Source organism: Vidua macroura, chromosome 1 (assembly GCF_024509145.1).
Source record: "Vidua macroura isolate BioBank_ID:100142 chromosome 1, ASM2450914v1, whole genome shotgun sequence".
In the NCBI taxonomy this organism is placed as follows: domain Eukaryota; kingdom Metazoa; phylum Chordata; class Aves; order Passeriformes; family Viduidae; genus Vidua; species Vidua macroura.
In genome coordinates, this window is record NC_071571.1 from 89,027,335 (window position 1) to 89,040,943 (window position 13,609).

At 37.1% G+C, this 13,609-nt stretch overlaps 1 protein-coding gene across 2 annotated transcripts in view; it reads right to left on the minus strand.

The window, feature by feature from the left end:
* The window catches only part of PTPN3 (protein tyrosine phosphatase non-receptor type 3), an 89,602-nt gene that overhangs the window by 27,506 nt on the left and 48,487 nt on the right, over positions 1-13,609 (minus strand). For both annotated transcript variants that reach the window (XM_053992793.1, XM_053992784.1), the window contains exons 13-15: positions 11,977-12,153; positions 2,632-2,655; positions 689-887 (exon numbers count right to left, since the gene is read on the minus strand). In XM_053992793.1, coding sequence (XP_053848768.1) covers positions 689-887; positions 2,632-2,655; positions 11,977-12,153 — 400 coding nt within the window. The remainder of the gene's footprint in view (positions 1-688; positions 888-2,631; positions 2,656-11,976; positions 12,154-13,609) is intronic.

Consider the following 13,609-nt stretch of genomic DNA (forward strand, 5'->3'; position numbering starts at 1 on the left):
TATGAATAGAAATTATTCTACTCCAGGAACTATCAAGTGACCATTTTTCCCTTGACTTTTCTCCTTTAAATAGGCGTATTTTTATGCAACAGATCCACAGAAGAATTACGCAACAAAAGGCAGAAGAATTAAAAAGTGTCAGCAACTAATGGACATGGTGGAAATGATAGAACTAATTTTAGTTAGTTGTTTTAATTAATTGTAAGTGCCCACTTTTAGCCAGAACCCCTCTGGAACAGGCTGGGGAAGAATGATCCACTATCATAACGTTAGCAAGGAGCAGCTGATCTCCAGCCAGGTCAGAACCCAAAAGGATGATGTTTAGCCATCCTTAAGAGATGCCTGGGATAAAGCAGAGCTGTGTCTGCTTTTCAGACAGCAACTTGAGTTAGCTGATCTTTTTTTTCCCTTGGAAGAAACAAGACTTAATCATGTAAGGATTTCTATTCCACTAGGAACTTTCCCCGAAGCTTCTAGAATGCTGGACACTTTGGAAACCAATGCACCTGGTAAGTTTGTCTATCACAGAACCTTGGATAAATATGAGTAGCAACACGAGATCTACTCTCATTACTACATAAAACATGCCCATCCTGAAAGACAGCCAGCACTTTACACATTCTCAAACCGCAGCTCCAAGTCACATTCACTGCTAGTTCTGACTTTACGAGCACCCAAGTGCACATACCTTATCACAGTAGTACTGACTGGAGTCTTCCGTCGAGCTGCTTTTTGTAACGTTGTCGTACGTTTCTAGGAACTGCTTATCCACCCCTTCCAATGGGTAAGAGCCAGAAATGTTGCCAACTCCATTGGGAGATCGAGCCAAGGCTTTAGGTGAGAGACGGGTCAGAGAGCTCCGTGTCGGACTGTTTCCCAATACATTCCTTTATTTTGAAAGGATAAATATTGTAAAGGTACTGTTATCTAGATTTTTAAATTAAAAGATTTAAAAAGAGCAAGTTCTAAGAGTTAAAAAGATTTAATACCACTTTTTAGTGGAAGTGCAGGGTAACAGGACTGGAGTGTGATCTAAGCCTATCATTTGATCAGTGGACGTCCAGAAAAACGGACAAAAATTCTGGAATAGCAAAACCATTTTAAGCAAAATGTTTGGATGCTAGCAGTGAAAGGCACTGTTGCAGTGGTACAAGAATTCACAGTAACAAATGGAGAGGGCTGAACCACAAGGGAAAGGCACTTCAGCTGCCAATTCTATCCATGAAAAATCTTTTGCTGTGATTCCACTCTCATTCCTGAAAAGCACTTTTTTTTTTTTAAAGATTCCTCCCTCTTACAAGTGCCATCTCAACCTTATCCCTGTGGGAGAAGGCAGTTTGAAGAAAAGCCAGGGTAAATTGTCAGAGAAACAGGAAATGAAGTGACAATGAAAGGTTTAATTGCAGTTGAAGTATTGTGTTATTGAGGCAGTTATAGCCACACGAAAGGACTCAGAACTACCTTAGGGTACAGATCTAGCATTCAAGAACTTTAACATTCAATGATAACAAAAGTCAGTAACTAAAATCCTCAAATCTGGGAATTGCCCAAGTTTCCTGATGGTTCTCCAGGAGTTCCCAAACATTCATTTAGCTACATTCCTCTTATGAAAAGGATGACATACAGACTTCTCATACAACCAACCCCCTTCTTTAATTGGACCAAACTCATGGATATCATACAGACTAACTGCTCCATCCTTTTAAGTACTACCTAATGTGAAAATATCTGCCTTGGGGAAAGCTCAAGGTATAGCAACATCACATTTTGACAGTGCTAAAGTGGCAGCAGTACATGTCTTGCCAAGTAAACCTTGGCATTAAAATTTTTAAATTCAAACAAATTTGAATATTTCTGCTTTGGGTAGATATATATGAGCTTTTTTGAACCATTTCCAGCAGCCATTTTGAGCTGTCAATGAAGAAGTAATTCTACAGTCCAAGGAGTGTAACTTTTCACATACAGGACTTGTATTGCAGCAAACTTCAATGTTGCAGCCACTTGTTTTTCAGCCTGTGATAACCTGATCACAACAAACGCAAATGTCCTGGAAGATGCCATCAAGGAAATGTATTCTTACCATAATACCTCCGACCTTCAGTTAGACTATGTGTACTTGGCAATGGCAATGAGGTGCTTCATGCAACATTTGCAGTATTTTCAGTTACTACAGGAAGTGGTACTTTCTGAATGCATTCAAAGTTTGAGAATGCTTTGAAGCAGTGAACTATAATTACACTGTCAAAATTCTAGTTTTATCTAGTCGTTTCCAAGACTTTTCATGATTCTGATGAAGTCAATGTTAAGCAAGGAGGAACACTATATAAAGGCACTATATAAAGAGTCACCACATAAAATTACCAGTGGATTTTTGCATCATTAAACTTTTGTAACAGTTTCTAACCAACTTTTTTTGTTAATAGTGATGAGAGATCTATTACAACTTAAAACTCTCCAAATCCTGATGCCAAAACTTACTTTTTTTTCCCACAAATCTTTACAGTCTTCATTGATTCATACATTTATTTGTATCTTTTAATCATACAAAACCACTACTTTGAAAAGTCAGTTGAAATTACATATGTCATTATTTATCTTAAAGACATAGGAGAAAGCATAAAGAAAACTCACTTTGGTGATTCTTGTTCAGATGACCTGGTAAAATAAAAACAGAAACACAAAACCAACGTTAAATGAACGTAAGTTAAATCTTCAAGAAAACAAGAACTAAACTCCAATTAAAAAAAAAAAAAAAAAAAGCCTGCATAAAAGCCAAAAGGTGTGCTCATAATAAATTAAAGAATACTTAACCCTATGGTGAAAGTCTGAATCAGATAACTGATTGGTGTTTATGAGACACAGCAAAAATCCCAGGGCAGCTCTGATCACCCACTTCTGCTTTTAATACAAGCCCAATACAGGCAGCACCTATCTGCTACTGCAACTCAAACTATGCAGGAGTTTACACAGGCAATTATTTAGCCAGACACACTACATCATTTCAGAAAGTTTTAGGTGTGGATTATGACTACAGATTCACCGATAGTATTTTGTAAAAGTCAAAATATGGCAAGATCTTTTTGTTTAGGTAGCCAGAAACGAGCACAGGTGGCTTCAGAAGCTTGACATTTCCAATGCTTATTCTCATGAAGTAAGAGCAGAGACGGTGTTGACAGAAAACTTTGAGACAAAGTATAATGAAGATAGAAGTGGTTATAGCAATGAGGACAATCTAGAATGGAAAAGAAATCAAAATTTGCTGTACACAGCATTTTCCAATGCATTCAATTAACTTCAACAAAAATTCCCTGAAACAGCAGCTAAATGACATGACAGAAATTAAAACAGTAGCAGTGCCACTAAGACAAATTTTAAAGTAAAAGTTACCAAAAAACATGCTTACAAAGCAAAGTTTAAGGCAGATGGAATAATTTTACAAATTCATTTAAGGAGTGACCAAAAATCCTGGAGTGGTATATATCCATGCTGGAAAAAATATGTGAAGTAGTTCAGTTTGAAAGCAGACTTGCTGAACTGCAAAGTTATAGGAGGCCATTCACAGTATACAGTTAAATTTTCAATTCATGCTCTCTAAATCATCCTTAATACTAAGAATTACATACTACATTTCACTAAAATGACAGTAAAAATAGCACCAGTATCAACCTAGTTAAGATTCCTTGTATGTAATTTGACAATATGAAGAAATTCTTCTTTGAGCGGCAGAGATGATAAAGCTTGATCCCTGAGGAATTTTGGAGGTTTGAGTTCTGTGTACTTTTAATACTTTTAAAACATTAAGCTTCTTCCCCTTTTATTGCAGTCATATCTAACGTCTGACCCCACTGACATCCATTCCCACTCACCCACTACTATCTCTGGTTCCGTTTGTCCACAATCCCCAGAGAATTTTTACCCTCCAAGGGTAAGCAGATCCTATGGGAATGCAAACTCTCCTGCTGCCTGACCAGCCCCCATCTAAACGGGACAAATACTGAACTTGTACTTTAACTCCTCAGTGAGAGGACAATGTTTTGGGATTTTTTCTCTGCCTAGTCACTGACTTTCACTAATCTTGAGCAACTTTGCATGTTCAAAAACTCATCTCCTACATTACATTTGATTGCATTGTCCAAATATTCTCAAGTGGAAACAGGCAGAAGGACTGTACAATGACATAAGCCTTATTTCCTTAGGAAGTCACACTAAAAATAAAGAAACACTGAATTTATTTTCATTAAGGTGATGGATTTCCTTGTAAGGCAAAGAACAATGAAACTGTACATCTTTTTTTACATTTTGCCACAGGAGACCTGCAGCTCTATTACTAAATTCTGTGCAGAATCAAAATTGCCCTGAGTTAACCCTTTCAGCAGTCTTCATCAAAAATTTACAGACATAGAATTGTGATGAAAATCAATACAATGACCTGGTTTTAATATATTACCTCCACTCTATCTTTCCAAGAAAAAGAGGCAGTTTGAGAAAGTAAGAAAAAAAAAAAAATGAGCTTTGGCTTTCATTCACAGACCTTCTATAAACTTACAGTAAATTTTTCATTATCTCTACCTTTGGAGACTTGAATGTGGGAAATAAATTCTTAGTACTATTTGATGAAGACTTATTTGTTAAATTATTGCACTTTAATTCAAACACATTAGCTCTAAAAGATTAACTGAAAATTCTATAACCTTTTAAATTGGGAAGAAAGGTGGCCAAATATTTGACTGAGAAAAGTGACCAAATTCAGTGCCTGAAAGAATAAATGAGAGGCAGCACAGCTGCGTCTTTTAAAGTCCTCAGTAGGTCAGCATGCTAGAGCTGCAGAGTTTTGCACTCCAACGCAGTTAAATAGTTTTTCTAGCATTTAATTACTCGGCAATATGATAAAATACCTTAAACATGAATAACTAGGTGATTTTTTTTCAGCTACACAGTGTTACACTAAGCCATCTTCCTCATTTCACAATATACAAGGACTGTATTTTAAGTCAATGAAAGACAACACTCACCAGACCAGCCATTCAACTTTTTCATCAAGGAAGAGAGTCCTTCCTTGCAAGGAGATTAAGCTTTCCATTGATGCAGCAAACAAGCAAACACTTCAAAACTTCATGTAATTTCTATTACATGAAATATAACTATAATCATGCCATTTCAATCTTGCATTCAGTATGGATTGATCTATTGACAATTACCTTTAAATATAGGTCTTTGCCTTGAAAAGTCTAACTCTCCTCTTCTGTCAAAGGACAGAATGGAAAGGTTTTAAGGAAAGACCCCACCTCCTCATTTTGGTGTGACCTACCAGGGAATTCTGCTATTTTGAGAACCTAGGATCATAAACTACAGCAGAATAAAACCCCGAGAGAAAAGGGTCAACTGAAACAATAGCACTGTAGCAAAACTCCCCCTTTACAAACAACTGAAGGAAACATCTGTAGGTTTTGCCCTTGTGCTGTTCTTGAAGTTCTTAAAGCTTCTTTCATTGTAACACCTGCAGGGCTGGGGAAAGTGAGTATGCCAGCATTTCCACTATCACCTCTTTTCTGAGGACTCACCATTACAACTGGGTTTTTTATTCATAAGGAAAATAAGTGGAAGGTACTTGCAACAACATCTTTCTGCTGCCTTTTAAATGAATTTATACACAGAATATTCAGCATTTCTATGAAGAGAATGACTGTGTAAGGTGTCATAAGTTTTTTGTACTGTATAATTAAGAGAACCAGTACAGAAAACTTGAGGACTTCATGGCATACACAAGCTTTTCAGTGAATTCCTATAAATTCCAGTCATTCAGATTTGTAAGCTGCTACCATCACCTTAAAAGGGATACTTTGTTACTCTGCATTGTCTCTATTGACTGTACCCAGTTTACTGGCTTGCCAAGAAAGTTTCATGTGTTTTGATACACAGCAACTGCTTTGATTGCTGCAAGGTTTGCCTTATCAAAGATTTGCAATTCAACTTTGAGACTTTCCATTTAGATGCAAAATTCTTGCATTTTGAACTGGCAAGGAAAGTGTAGTACATTTGAATAAGGATATATTGAAAAAGCAAAGTTTGCATCTAAGCAAAATATATACATGCACTATTTTCATGTATATTTGGGTGGAAAAGCACAAAAAACTTAAAGTCTATTAGTAGTAGCATTATAATTCTAATTTGAAAGTAATTGAAACATTCCCAGCTCCACTGTCTAGTATTAGGATATCTTCCTTGAGAAAGGCTGAAGTACACAAACAAGGACAATAGGATTTTGTGAAATGCAACAGATTTTGTAGAAACAAAGAAATTATCATATCTGTGTATGATTAAGTACTAAGGATAAATAACAGTTTACAATATGGGGGGGGGGGGGTTCACATATTTGCAATTTTCTACCCAAAAAGTAGCTACAGGGTCTCAGCTGGATAAATCTGAAGGGTACTTTTATCAACAGTAAAGCTTTAAAAATTTTCCTCTCATGAAAAATCATATTTTAGTTAAACTAATAATGTGTTCCCATAGTACATTCACCAAAGCTCACTATGCAGCCACAGTTATTGTCTACCAAATGCTAAGCTAAAAGAATTGAACAAATGCAGCATCCGTTTAGGAAATCTATTTTCAGTGCAATACCTTCACCAGATGATGCATCACACTCACACTAGGAACGTATGTGCACTTCCAGAAATTCATAGCACAGTGCAAGTGAATTTCCGTTTTGTATATTAGTTCATCATTTCATTTCCTTCCTCTCCAACTCTGGGGCTGCACACATTATTCCATCTGTATCACTAGCAAAAGATAGTTTTACAATGTAAATTGAAAGATGCTTATAGCTTTGTAAGCATTTCAAACAAAAGTTTATGAAGAGATATATTGCATTTTTAACAAGAAGAAATACAGACTCAAAATAATTTATGCTGGAAGGGATCCTGAGAGGTCACATAAACTCTTATTCAAAGAATAGACATCAAAGCTAGATGAGGGTATTCAGGTCCTTGCCATGTTGTGTTTTGAGATTTTCCAAGGATGAAAACAACTCTACCTTTTTGCTGATGCATAAAAAGGCTTAAATAATCAAATGTGATTCCCTCCCCCGCCCCCCCACATTATCTTTTGAGTATCTCCCTAGCTGTAACTTGTGTTGGCCTCACATTTTTGCTCTGCATCTCCAAGAAGAGTTGGCTCTATATTCTTGATAATCTTCTTTTGGCAGAGCAAGGCAATAATGCAACCAACCCCTCTTTGACTCCCCCAGCCTTCTGGTTCTCATGCATCATATGCTTGCACCTGTGAATAACTTGCCAGGTTTATCTCATCAATCAATGTATGGCTCTAAATATACAATCTATATCATCTTACCTGCCAGGGAGCTTTTCTTGCTGACTGTTACTATACCTTCTCACTTAGAAATATGTTTTACAATAATCTTCTTTCTGGTTAGACAGAAAATTTCACTAATCTTTTCTGTTAGGCCAGCAAACCTACTCTAAAAAAGTACCAAAACACTTGCTCCTACACAATCTGCTGTTCCAAATCAAACAGACATGTTTGGCTTATTTAATTACAAGGTGAACAGGAGAAGCTGAATATAAATCAGATAACAAGACCCTCCTTCACACAGCTAATCAGGTTACTTTTCCAAGCCAATAAGCCAGTTATTTTTTCTCTTTAGCACCTTATATAATTCCACAAAACGACTGTGCTGGTTTTGGCTGATGTAATTTTCTCCACAGTGTCCAGTATAGGGCCCTGTTTTGGATTTGTGCTGAATTGTGGTTTGGATTTGTGCAGGGCTGATAATACAGAGATATTTTTGTTATTGCTGAGCAGAGCTTCCACAGAGCTAAGGCCTTTGCTGCTTTTCATGCTGGTGAGAAAGTTTTGGGTGCTTGGGAGGTTGGGAGGAGACACAGCCAGGACAGGTGACCCCAACTGACCAAAGGGATATTCCAGACCATATGACATCATGCTCAGTATATAAAGTGGGGGGAAGAAGTAGGAAGGAGGAGAATTTGGAGCGATGGAGTTTGTCTTCCCAAGTTACTGTTATATCAGGGGGCCCTGATCTCCCAGAGATGGCTCAATGCCTGCCTGCCCATGGGAAGTAGAGAATTAATTCCTGGTTTTCTTTTGCTTCTGTGCATGGCTTTTGCTTTCCCTCTTTAACTGTCTTTATCTCAGCCTATGCACTTTCTAGCTCTTACAATTCTGATTCTCTCTCCCTGATTCCATTGGTGAGGGAATGAGTGAGTGGCTGTGTGGTGCTTAGTTGCTGGCTGGGGTTAAACCAATGCAAATTTATATATTCTTCCTGACAATTCCTATTCAGAAAAGTGCATTCAAAAACAGGAAGAAAGGCATTAAGAGGGCAAACAACAACTATATTAACACTCCAAACTATTTCATCTATGATATAAAAAAATTAAAAATATTTTTTAAAGCACAAGCCATTAAACCTGAATTTACAAGATCAAAAATAAGCTCTTCTCCTCATATAAAGGAAAGGGGAAACAACTCCTGTACACGTAACATGACTAAGATTATCCTGAACTGCCAAAATAAATTATGGTTTGTTTCAGTAATCCTTTGCATGTAACACCTTCTTTTCTTAAAGAAACCTGAGCTTACTAACATTCACTTAAGGGACAGGTACAGGTGCTGGCCACAACACAAGTCCTCCCACAAAGCCAGATGAAAACCTTAAGTCCATGAGCAGAGAAGAATGGAGTATACTCCTTTTTCATACTGAATGGTAGAAAAACATGCAGCTTCCCATAGCTGGGTTCTTGGAGGCTGAGCATTAAACAACACAGTGCTTTTCAGTTTTCATTTCTTGTCATTTGTTTGTTTTCATTTCTCATTGCCTAATGAAGGGTGAACATCTGTATCACACCTCTTGTACCCAAAGATGCTTGAGAAAAAGGAAAGGAAAAACGAAAACAAGAAAAAATAAAGTCCAAAGATCCTTAAATAGTATTTGTTTACATTGGCTTTAAGTTTTCATGGCAGACCTTGGTATTTCAGGTTCACCAAGTGTTTAAAAAGTGTATTATTGAAACATTGAAAATTACATTTTTAATTTACACCAAATACCTTAACATAAAGACACCAGCAAAATTGTTATAGCAGTTTAAATTTTCACTTATTTACTTGAGGGTAAAGGGCATGCTACTTTATTTTAAGTTTTTCTTTTTGTTTCTTCAAAGAGCTCATGTATGAAGAATCCTACACATATTCAGTTACATTTTATTTTTTTTTTTTTTTTTAAAGCTACCAATGCCAAGAACCAGACCTTGCACTGGGAATGGCCAGTGCAGCCTCTCAGGAGAAAACCCAATACTTGATAAAAGAGCAAGCATGTCAAGGTACATGATTCCAAAACAACTCATCTACTGCCCCAGTTAAAACCAAGTTTGATTTGAAAGTTACTGAATAAATCAAGGATGTTTTGGAATTTCCCAACCTGATATTGAAACAATGCCACATACTTCAGTAGGACTATTTTATTTTTCCTGTACCTTTTCCCCTTAAGTGACACAGTAGCATACAGATCAGAGTGGTGTCAGGGAAGGCAAATCAGCAAGGATGACTTGTTCCTCTACATCTGTGAGACTCCTTATTCCAAATTTGGAAACTGTAGTGGTACCTTTATCAAGACAGACTGCAACAGTGGTAATCTTCAAGCACTATACCAGGCTAGACAAAGCAAAAATTGCAGTAAAAAAGAATTCCCTGGACAAGTCCATCACTCTGCCTTTAAAAATAACCAGCTGTGTGTTAAACCTGTTCAAAAAGCCCAGGGGAAACATCCATATTTAATACTGAGGATATGCAAGGTAAACTTTTTTCCTTACAAAACCGATTTAGCTGATAGGGTAGGATTTCATCCATTAATACAGCATTCATGGAAAGAAAGATTTTACTACACAAACATACTTAATTTCATTTTGCATCTTTCAACAAAATAAGTGAAGTAAGTAATAACTACTCTAAGACTGCAAAAGGAAAAAAACTGGAATGTAGACTAACAAACTTCAGTGTAGAGAAAAAGTGGGGTTTTTTTAATGGCGATTATTTTACCTCAATTTTTAAAAAGGAAATTATTAATGACTATTTTACTTCACAAAAATCTAACAGTCAAGACAACGAAGGATCATTTATTCCATTCTTCTTCCAAAACATTTAATTACTCAGATTTATGCAGGCATTTTTTCACCTACCTGCAGAGTATCAAATATTATAAACATACCCAAAAAACTGATAATGCATTTGGGATGAGATGTAAGAAAAAACCCAATGATTTATATGTGGTAGTAACAGTAAAAATCTCCACAGTGAGTGATCTTACTCAGATTAAGCACAGTCACTAGGGCTCAGAAAATAAATGAATGTGCTATTTTCAAATTTAGAACATCCTTTTTTTCATTGTCTGAGAAAAGGCATGAAGGCAGGCATTTCCACTCCATTCTCAGTAGGTATAAGATAACTGAAACAGGAAGGAAAGAAAAAACTATAGGGGAAGAAATGAAAAAGGAAAATAAAAGAAGTCCTACAATGTACTAGCTGACAAGACACAATTTGCCAGTCACAAAACACAGCATGGCAATATAATTTTCTGTCTACAGCTTCTACCCTCATCTTCTCTTCTTATGTCTGCCTCTCACTATTTTTACTCAGAAAATACTTCTAAAAGTGTCATCTGCAAACTTTAAAACACAGCAAAGACATGGTTTCCTATTTATGACTATTCACAACATCTAAAGGCCTACTTTTATGCATTATCATGGCTACTACTGCCATTACTACTAATAAATAGTATTAAGGTTCAGCTGTCTTCCAGTCAGAAATATAGAAACATGAAGTGACAAACTCAAAATACTTAATATATTCAAAAGAGTGACAAAATCCAAATAAGCATACATGCCAATTATTCCTTTCTTTAATTGAAAACTCTCTGCTAAAATGTAGTAATAATTTTACAGAATTTAAAGGAAATAGTTTCAATCAGAATTTAAAGCTATATTTAGTACCTGCACACTGTCACAGAGGGAGGTGAGTCCTATCAGCTTCCATTAAGACATTGCTTCTCAAAATACACCTTGCCTTAAAGTCACTAGGCATTACTAAAAACCATGTTTCTTTTGCAATTCTACCAAATGCTACATGCATTTTAATACGTAGCATTCTCCCCAGTTCCAAGTTTTAAAGCAGCTGTTTTCTTTTTGAGACTGAACAATTAATGACTTCATACATTATTTCTGAAGCTGATATTATGACAATCTGAAGTTATTCATTAAGAAATCAGTGTAGCCATACATATAATGTTAATACATGAACGAGCAAATAATCAGAGCGCACAAAGACAGGTGCTTCAACTCCTGGTACCAAACCTAGCAGTTGTTAAGGCACTGGAGAGGAGAACAAAGTAGGTCCTCAAGGAATACAGCCAAAAAGCAGACACTGCCTTTAGACAAGCCATCGACAGTTCCTCTGAAGAAGAAAAAGATGGATGACCACCAGCATTATGATGTTCTTGTGTACACTCAAATGCAATACCTCTTTCAACTGACAAGGCTGAGCTGATGATGTGGAACGTGAGTGAACTCTCAAAAGAGTTCACTACGTCTTTCTCCCCACAAAAGAGAGTTTCTGACAGGTAGAAAAGGGTTGCAAAACCTACTAGGAAACAGGATATAACAGATTTGAACAGACGTGCCTTAGTACTTCTAATTTTACTAACAGCTCAAGTACTGTGTATTGTTCAGGGATGAAGGGCTGGTATGCTTTTGACTTGTCATTTTGCGTCATGGCATTTGCAGGATAGCAATTGGTCAAAATAAAGCTCATGCAAACAGAACTGTTTGAACTCATTGTAGCATTACAACTGATTGCATCTGTTTCACACTACAGCTCTTTGGGTTTTTTGTTTGGTGCTTTTAAAAAAATCAAAATAGGCAATGGATTGTTTCCTGATGTCCTTACCTCCTCTGTGGACTACGGTTCTGAGAGAACTCTGAATCACTGTCCTTTGATGTTGGAGAGCCCTTATATGTGTAAAAAACATCCTCTGTTTCAGTAATATAACTAATCTCGTTCGTAAGGTTATCTACAGATGAGTGTCGTGGTTTGCGGATTTCGTGCCGTAGTCTGGGACTCCGCCTTAAAAATACAGAATACAAACACAAGCAGGAAGATTAGAATATTTCATGAAATTTTATAAAAGAAAAATTTCTATCCTATTGCAGTTATGATCTGAATTTTCATACCAGGCCTATAAGTCTCACTTCAAATGATCAATTTTTAAGCATTCTGTATGGTATACTAGGCAATCATATACTGCTAGGTTCAGTACGCTGAACTGATCTGTGTTTCTCCCTCTGTAAAATACAATTTACATTATTACGTTTTAATCATAGGATAATTCTGGTTGGAAAGGAGTCATGGGGGTCACCTAGTCCAATTTTCTGCTCAAAGCAGGGTCAACTAAGGCCAGAGTAGGCTGCTTAAGGCTTTATTCACTCATATCTCAAAAAATCTGAAGGACGGAGATGGAGACCACAAAACTTCCCCAGGCAATGACTGTCCATGAGGTGAAGCAGTTTTTCCACTGTATCATGACAAAACCTCTTTTGTTTCAACATATACTTGTTGCCTCATCCTCCCACTATGCAATAGTGAAAAACCCAGCCTAATCCTGTAGCTGTCCTCCTCCTAAGTAATTCTGGGCTGTTATTAGGCATCTGGGCAACCCCTGCTTCTCCAGGTTGAACATGTGCCACTATGTCAGCCTCTCCTCACAGGGTAGGTGCTCCAGCCTCCTGACTGCCTTGGAGCCAGTGGTCTTTTCCTGAGCTTTGCTTTGCTGAGTTTGTGTCTATTTTATATTTGCAGACAAAAAGGACTGCAGCATTCTAATAAAATCTAGAGAATGCCGGGCCAAAAGAGGCTACCACTTCCACTGAACTACTATCTACAACTCTGTCAATTCTGCCAGGTTGGACTTGTTTGCTGTCAGGGCATACCAGATGGCTCATGTACCACTTCTGCCTATAAAGATTACTAGGTTGTTTTCCAGAAAGTTGCACTGCAGACAATACTGTTACACTGGGTTCTTATTTCCCAGGACACTCTGCTTGTCTTTGTTGAATTTCACACATTTCTTATTGGCCTATTTCTCCAGATTATTGAGATCACTTTGGAGAGCAGCCCTGTCCTCAGGCTTACTGACTCATCCCCCAGTTTGGTGCCATCTGCAAACTTTACGATCAAGCATACCATTGCCAGGTCATAAAGAGGTTAAGCAGGACAGGTCTCAAGAGAGACCCCAGCAGTCATCTACTTTTTATTGTTGTCCAGGTAGAGTGTGACCCATTAACGACTCCCCTCTTAGTCCAGTCATCCAATAATTTTAACATTTTTTTTTAAACCATCCTGTTGTCCACCCATCCAGAAACATAATGTCTTAACTTGGGTAAAATATTTTGGCAGACAGCATGAAAGCCTTGCTAAAGTTGAGGTGACACCCACCCTTCTGTTGTCATATATATATTCAGAATAAAAATGCTTAAATATATATGTACACAGTACATAATTCTTCTGCTAGAGTACATACAAT